At 42.4% G+C, this 8,468-nt stretch overlaps 1 protein-coding gene across 1 annotated transcript in view; it reads left to right on the top strand.

The window, feature by feature from the left end:
• Window positions 1-8,468, top strand: part of LOC308099524 (voltage-dependent T-type calcium channel subunit alpha-1I-like) — a gene marked incomplete at both ends in the record, with an annotated part of 243,251 nt that overhangs the window by 115,008 nt on the left and 119,775 nt on the right. The window contains one exon of the mRNA XM_080448267.1: window positions 4,272-4,431. Within this exon, the coding sequence (XP_080304393.1) occupies window positions 4,272-4,431 (160 nt within the window). The remainder of the gene's footprint in view (window positions 1-4,271; window positions 4,432-8,468) is intronic.

Below are 8,468 nucleotides of genomic sequence, written 5' to 3'. Positions count from 1 at the left end.
CACCGATCCGCACCAAACTTGGCACCGACGCTGGTCAGGGGTCTCCCATCAGATTAGCCACACCAGGGACCACTTGTGGCTTGCCTCGTTCCCAGCCTTACTCATCTGCGAAGAGAAAAATCTGGTCACGACCTAAAGCAGAGATTGTCTATAGGGGCGGGACTTCCGTCGTACATGTTTCCCCCGGATATGATATTTTTCGACCAATCACCACACTCGTTTTATTCACGGAGAATCTAAACATATTTGTACATTGTAAACGTCATTTCCTTGGACGGTACTTCCGCCAAATTCCGGTACTTCCGTTTAGACACTCAACCTCTTAGGTCTTGCCCAGCGTGAGGCTTCCATGTACTGTTACCATGTCTTTCTAAATAATGTATTCAATCAATCAATCAGGCTTGGGTGCCACAGAAGCACCATTGTTCCGCCCCCTCTGTGTTCCTATTGGATGGGCTCTAAACAGCCATAACTCCAGTTCCAAGCATGCTTAACGTCCCAAACTTGGTAGGTGCTCTTAGACGGCCAATAGGGACAAGTTTTTTTTTTAAGCCCCGTGAAATGTACACACATTTTCAAAATCCTGCAGGCCATGCCATGTCAATCATGTCAACAGGTGAATAAAATCAAGATTAATTTAAGAGTCTATGTCATCACGCAGTACGTTTTCGTTTACAGGAAGTAATTCAAATTCAAATTTGAGGGACTTTTGATATAAAAGTACACAAAATGGATCTAATGATATGTCCTCAGAGACTGCGAGTATGCTCTAAAAGTGTGAGAAATATATTTTTAATTTCACCACGTCTTTAAGCATTACTCACAGTTAAGTCGTTATGTCATTTCCACAGCAACCAACGCAGATAGGTCAACGATGTTGAATACACAAATCCGATCTGATCACTTGCAAATGAAAGTGTTGACAGTCCTAAAGATAATTGAAAAACAGATCTAATTTCCCTGCTGTCTTAACAAAGCCGTGTATTGTCACAGAGTGCACTGTGGCTTCTGCAGCTGCTTTTGTAATTGAGACAAATAGTCACTATGTGCATCTGGATTTTTCAGATTACATGTCCTTGTAAAAATGCAACAGTGAACATTTATTTCCATTTCTAAATTGTCTGACTATTGTGGTGTTAACTTAACGTCCCTGTTCTGGGCATATCGTATTAGGCAAACATTTGGCAAACATATGTTTGCATACTTTTGGCAAAAATACCAGATGTATCAGGTACTCTCTCTCTCTCTCTCTCTCTCTCTCGCTCTCTCTCTCGCTCGCTCCTGTCAGTCATCCTCTTAGCAGTGTTCATACTGTAATGCTGTTGTATTTGTGAAGCATTAACCTCCCGTAGTGTCTTTATGCTCTAAACCCAGTGTGCTGCCGACAAACCCACAAACCCACGCAGAGACAAATCCACACACGCACACGCACACGCACACGCACGCGCACGCGCACACACTCCCAGGTGTCAGTGTGTGGTTCTTGCTTTGATCTCATCAGCGGGCCTCGCCCCTCTCTCCCTTTTTAGTCCAATCACGTGTCATTATCTTCCACTAATCACATCCCAGTATGTCATCACCATGGGACGGGCCTTCCCACGGGGGATGAGGTCATTATCATCCGACAAGGGGACACATTTGCCTTCCTGTAATCAGCTTCCATCCAATCTCGCTGGAGACCCCTGTGTCCTGACTATGCTACAGTATAGTGTTCACGAGGTTGGCAGCGGTGTGTGTGCGTGCGTGCGCGCGTGTGTGTGTATGTGTATTTCACCTGTCATTCCGCATGGTTCTGGTTAGGTTATCCACTTTTCAAGCTCTTTCAAGTCCTCATCTTGGGCATGTCAAATGTACATACTCAGTGGTGTAAAGTAAATACATTTATTCAAGTAGACAGACAGAGCTCTCCACAAATATGGCCATAAAACGGACTCAGAGAGACAGACATACAGACAGACATATACATGTATTTTTGGACTTTAGGCTTCGGACAACCGCCGGCATGATGTGGTGCAGTGTTTTGTAAGATACCAGAAGGCAAACACAAACCAAAGTGGTATTTGTCTGGAGGAGGGAGCGAGAGACTGATTAGTCAGGCGGTTATAACACCTTGGGAATCACCAGGGCCCAGATGTTCCCAATCTAGTCAACGAGCCTCCCTGCTCTGCTTACAAGGTACCTGTTTACAGACAGTAAGAAAGGCAGGCAGAGCAGGACCACCAAACACAACACCTTTGATCCAATATACACTTCAACACGCTGAAGGGCCCAAACCAGAGCAAGAGCTTCCATCTCTATCCGAATAGTAATGCTGGTAAGCAACTAAGCATTTACACTTCTTAGAGAAGAAACTTACATGGTGGGCTTCTGTCTGCCACAGAACTGTGCCAACCTGACTGGCATCTACCTGGAGTTGGAATGGTTGGTCCAGGCAAGAAGAGAGACAGGAGCAGAACACAACTATGATTTTTCTTACTAGTGTTGCTATTCTTTATTATTTCTTTGTTATTGCTGGTACAATGTTGAGTACTTGTGTATAAAATGTTACAATTAAAATATGTAATTTTCAATTTAATGTAGTCAAAGGCTTGACAGACAGACGGTTGCTCAAATTAAGCGTTAGCCTTCGACAGATCTGTCAATGGACATACAACCACATAGCCAGCCAGCTAAACCTGAACCACACAGCATCAACTGAGCACACCCGTCCCTGTCCAACAACAATCCATAAAAGATTGTTTCACAAGAAATAGCCATTAGCAACATATTTTGTTTCCACCACAGGCAAAACAACTCATCACGGATTTACAGGTGTAAAACTGTGGATGAAAGTATTTGTCGTAGCTCAATCATTGCAGTTTCAAGACAGGTTGAAAGAGATGGAAAAAGAAACATGGGCTGTGTGAAATATTATACCATAAGGTGCATGATATAAGTTGCATAGTTAAAAATAGCAGGGGGATGAGGCAGTTAAAACGGCAGCAGATGTTTTAACTGACATACACATAAGGAGCATGGTTTAATTAAGATTAAATATCAGTCAAATTAGGCAGTTAAAAGGCAGCAGCTACAACATGATCATAAAGATCTTTTAAGGAGGCATCATTCTGCTGTTCTTTGACCAAGTCACTCTGCGACACAGTCCATGGAAAATCAGACAGATGGTGGCGAATTTGAATCTGGCTCTGGCTTCAGGTTAACACGGCTCATGGCATGTGTGACACGCAGGCTCTCATCTCATCCGTCTCCCCTGAGATGGGAGGTGAGGTGAGGGAGGAACCACAGGGAGTGGAGTCACGTTGGCCCAGACAAGACACCCAGCCATCCATTACCAGTTAGTGATCCATAGCCTCCCAGGACACGTATCCCATAACCTGGAGGGATGACTGCTCAACAATGGCATATTGTTGTTAGCCAATTAGAAAAACATTCAGGGATTGAGGTGGTTGGCCTGCTGTCAGCAGGCCAGTGGTGTAAAGTAACTAAGTACATTTACTCAAGTACTTTACCTAAGTACAATTTTGAGGAACTTTTACTTTGCTGGAGTATTTCCAATTTTCAATACTTTTACTTCTACTCCACTACATCTCAGAGGCAAATATTGTACTTTTACTCCACTACAATTTGAAAACTAGTTACTAGTTACATTATTACATTATAAAACATACATGAACCACTATAGCCCTATTTTATACCTTGGCTATTTGAAAATAGCCGATCTACAAGCTTGTAGATCTGCTATTTTCAAAAAAAATTGTACTTTTACTTTTGGTACTTTAAGTACATTTTGATAGAGACAGACAAATGAATGAGGAGATAATGACCATGTGTTACCTCCCGACCAGATGCCAGTTTGACTCCCTGTGTTAACTGTTGTGTGTGCTTCCAGGCATGCATATCCTGGTGCAGTGCTTCTAAAACTTGTATTTGGATGCGGACCTTCCAACTGAAAATATGTGGTACCATCACAAAAAAAAATTGATCTACCAGCTCACTTCACGTCGCAATGATACTAAGAGCTCGTAGATAGGCTATTTTCAAATAGTCTGTGTATATCGGGTACAGACTGGTACTGGTGGTTAGACTCATTTTGCTGGGGACACCCATGCAGGAACCCCTTCAAGGACCCCTGGGGGTCCCCGGAGCCCACTTTGAGAACCACTATCCCATGGTCAATCTGTTAACTGGTGTGTGTGTGTGTGTGTGTGTGTGTGTGTGTGTGTGTGTGTGTGTGTGTGTGTGTGTGTGTGCGTGTGCGTGTGTGCTTGCAGGCATGCGTATACTGGTCAACCTGCTGCTGGACACTCTGCCCATGCTGGGCAACGTGCTGCTGCTCTGCTTCTTCGTCTTCTTCATCTTCGGCATCATCGGAGTGCAGCTGTGGGCGGGGCTACTGAGGAACCGCTGCTATCCCGAGGAGAACTTCACTCTGTGAGTGTCATAGGTCTCTCTCTCTCTCTCTCAAACACACACACACACACACACAGACAGACAGACAGACAGACAGACAGACAGACAGACAGACAGACAGACTATTATTGTGTATGTTAATCCAACACAGTGAGAGAAAATGCATCGCAAATGCATCTCATCTGATTAATCAACATAGACAAAAGAAATATACTATGAAATGAAATGAAAAATGAAATAAACTCACTCTCTCTCTGGCTATTAATCTACCCAGTCAGCAACTAAAGCATGATGAGACTCCAGCACACCATTCATGATCCCCAGTGGTGGAAAGTAACTAAGAACATTTACTCAAGTACTGTACTTGAATGTACAAATTGAGATACTTTTACTTCAAACATTTTAGTGCTTTTACTTTTGGTACTTTAAGTACATTTTGATATGAATACTTTTGTACTTTTACTCAAGTCAATTTTGAATTCCGGACTTTTACTTGTGAGAGTATTATCTTCATTGCAGTATTGATACTTTTACTTAAGTAAAACATTTGGGTACTTTTTCCACCACTGATGATCCCTCATCATGGCAGCTGCTGTGTGTGTGTCTGCATGCATTTGCATCTAGGTGTATTCTGTGTGCGTTCAGATACACTGGCACGTATACTAGAGATGTGTGCATGCATATCAGACCCATTAAACAGCATTATGGTTGTCTATTAAGGGCAGTGATAGCACCCTCCCTTTGATTATTTTATGCTGATGTCAGCCCAGGATAATGGCTCACCTGTGTGTGTCCTAGGACCTGGTGTGTATACATACACTGTGTGTGTGTGTGTGTGTGTGTGTGTGCAGTGGTGTAAAGTAACTGAGTACAATTGAGTACATTTACTCAAGTACTGTACTTAAGTAAACATTTTATTAGTATTTCCAATCTTCAATACTTTTACTTCTACTCCACTACATCTCAGAGGCACATATTGTACTTTCACTCCACTACAATTAGTTGAAAACTTTAGTTACTAGTTTCTTTGCAAATATAAATTATTATCTGGGGAGGTTTGATATTATCAAACATACTTTATACATTTTAGCCCTATTTTATACATAGGTTATTTGAAAATAGCTGATCTACAAGCTCACAATGCACGCTTGTAGATCTGCTATTTTCAAACATGTTAGTACTTTTTGCCAATACTTTGGCACTTTTACTCAAGTAACATTTTTAACACAGGCTTTTTACTTGTAACAGAGTACTTCTACATTGTGGTATTGCTACTTTTACTTAAGTAAACTATCTGAGTACTTCTTCCACGTGTGTGTGTGTGTGTGTGTGTGTGTGTGTGTGTGTGTGTGTGTGTGTGTGTGTGTGTGTGTGTGTGTGTGTGTGTGTGTGTGTGTGTGTGTGTGTGTGTGTGTGTGTGTGTGTGTGTGTGTGTGTGTGTGTGTGTGCGTGTGTGTGTGTGTGTGTACGCGCAATTGCATTCAAGTTGGAGTTCTGAACTGTCTTCTTCCGTGTGTATGTCCAGTTGCGTGTATGTGTGTGTACATTAGAGATGTGTTGCCTGGTTGTGCTGACATCAGCTTGTTCTAATGACAGATCTAATAGTCAGATTGAAGAGGACATGTGTCCTCCAGCCTGTGATGTCCTGTCCGCTCCACCCTCTGTGGGAAGTTGAGCGTTGACATGTATTGAATGCTCTGCTAAATGTATTTACAGCAGTCCGTCAATGGAGACCTCACTACTTTGTGGTTTCTGTCTGATAGCTGAGAGGATAGGTCAAGGTCGTTGGCACCGAATAATATAAAGATAATGCATAATATTCCCACAGATAGATTACAATTTGCACAGCTGCAATTGTCAAGTACTTGAGGTACTTTTCAAATTGTCTATACTTTTACTTCAACTACATCTCGGAAGCAAATATTATACCTTTACTCCACTACAGTAATTTGAAAACTTTAGTCACTAGTTACTTTGCAGATATAAATTATTACATTATAAAACATACATTACCACTTTAGCCTTGTTTTATACCTAGGCTATCTGAAAATAGCCGATCTACAAGCTCACAACACGTCGCAGATTGTCTTGTAGATCTGCTATTTTCAACATTTTAGTACTTTTACTTTTGGTACTGTAAGTACATTTTGATACCAATACTTTTGTACTTTTACTCAAGTCAATTTTGAATTCTGGACTTTTACTTGTAACCGAGTACTTCTACATTGCAGTATTGATACTTTTACTTAAGTAAAACATTTGAGTACTTTTTCCCACCACTGCAAATTTGAACACAGGTTTGCTTGTTATTTAAGATGATGAATACACCTTCTGCTTAAACGCAGTATTAGCATATCCCTGAGGTTAGCCTGACCTGCTTAATTAGAAATTAAAGGATGAGAGTTAGCACTTGAAGTTGAAGTTATGCTAAGTGAAGGGCTATAGCGTTGGCCTCTTGAAGGTCGAGCCGGAGAGGCTGGAGTGTCAGTCAAGTAAAGCACAAGGGTCCTCCATCTTACACCACTCGTTCATTATTCTTGTGATCTCTACCTCTCTGCTTTTCACCGCCGCCTCATTATTTTTCTGCCCAACTCTCCAATTATCACATTATCTTGTTTCATCTCTCAATCCCACAAGAACCACCCATCTCCCTGAACCTTCATTTAACCACTCAGGTTATTTATCTATTTATTTATTAACGGCTACACAGCAGAATCCTCAGCTCTCCCAGTCTACGTGTGGAAGTGTACCTAAGCAAGACATTTCTTCTTCTTTTTCTCCACTCCCCCCCTCCCCTATTTTCTCCCCAATTTTGTCATTATGCCAATAAGCTCTATGCACAGCAGCCATATTGGAAAGCAATTGGGCCTCTTCCTTACTTCCTTCACAGGTTTTACCAATGATACTAATGAAGGCTTTGTTCCATTTCATGTAGCACAGTGGTTCTCAAACCTTTTAATTTCAAGGACCCCCATAACTCTGAGAGTGTACAAATGGAACCAAATGGACCCTTACGGGTCCATTTGGTTCCATTTGTACACTCTCAGAGTTACACACCTTTTTAAGGTGCCATTTGGAACCCCCTCGAGGAACCATGAGGGTCCCTGGACCACACTTTGAAACCCACTGATATAGCAGAGTGTTTCCAGTGAGCCAAAAATGCACAATATCAGCACCCTGACTCTGTTTGACCAGAATGGAACAGAGCCTTCATTAGTATCATTGGTAACACCTGTGAAGGAAGTAAGGAAGAGGGCCAATTTCTCTCCAAAATGGCTGCTGTGCATATAGAGCCTATCAATCCCTCCCCGCACACATTTCTGCGTATTGTCACCTACTCTGTCCTGCCCAACACTCCCTGCTGACATGCACCACCCCAGCCCGTATAGGAGGAGTATGTGTAGTGACAAATATCACACTACCCACTCGGCTTGCCTCCCTGAACATGGGCCAATTGTGTTTGAAATAGAAGCTCGACAAAGCAGAGCAAGGCAAGGCACATGACCCCTATAACCGCTGCCCCCGTGCACTCATCTGAGCCATTTGAGCAGCCATCTGCCGAGTAAATGCTCCCAGGTCCAAGTAAAATTCCCCCTTTAGCACTGAATATTTCTGCTGTGTACTGAGCAGCTCCTGTAGTACTGTGGTACAGTAATTGCGGTTTAAGAGGCTCGCTCAACGGCACGCCCCACAGGAGGACAGGATGTCTCACTCGTTTCCTCCCTTCAGATTTGGAATGCCTAATTCGGTGTCCTATTTCCTTCCCCACGCTCTAAATAGACAAACAACACCGGCTGTTCCTCTCTGGCTGTACTGGGCTAGTGAGATACCCAGCTTATTATGAAATACAATGCTCAATAACGCTAGTTTGCCTAATACAAATACCTCAAAATTGTACTTAAGGACAGTACTTAAGTAAATGTACTTAGTTACTTTCCACCACTGTATAGTTCCCAAAACAAGCATGTCTCTGATGTCTGACAATGATCTGGTATTGTAGATTGATTCTGGAGACAGTCTTTGTAATGTGTAAACAGAGTAAACAATATCATGCTGGT

This window comes from Gymnoscopelus braueri (assembly GCF_963280865.1).
Source record: "Gymnoscopelus braueri genome assembly, chromosome: 13".
NCBI classification, from domain to species: Eukaryota; Metazoa; Chordata; class Actinopteri; order Myctophiformes; family Myctophidae; genus Gymnoscopelus; species Gymnoscopelus braueri.
The sequence above is the reverse complement of the archived record's forward strand: the minus strand, read 5'-3'. Positions and strand labels throughout refer to the sequence as shown.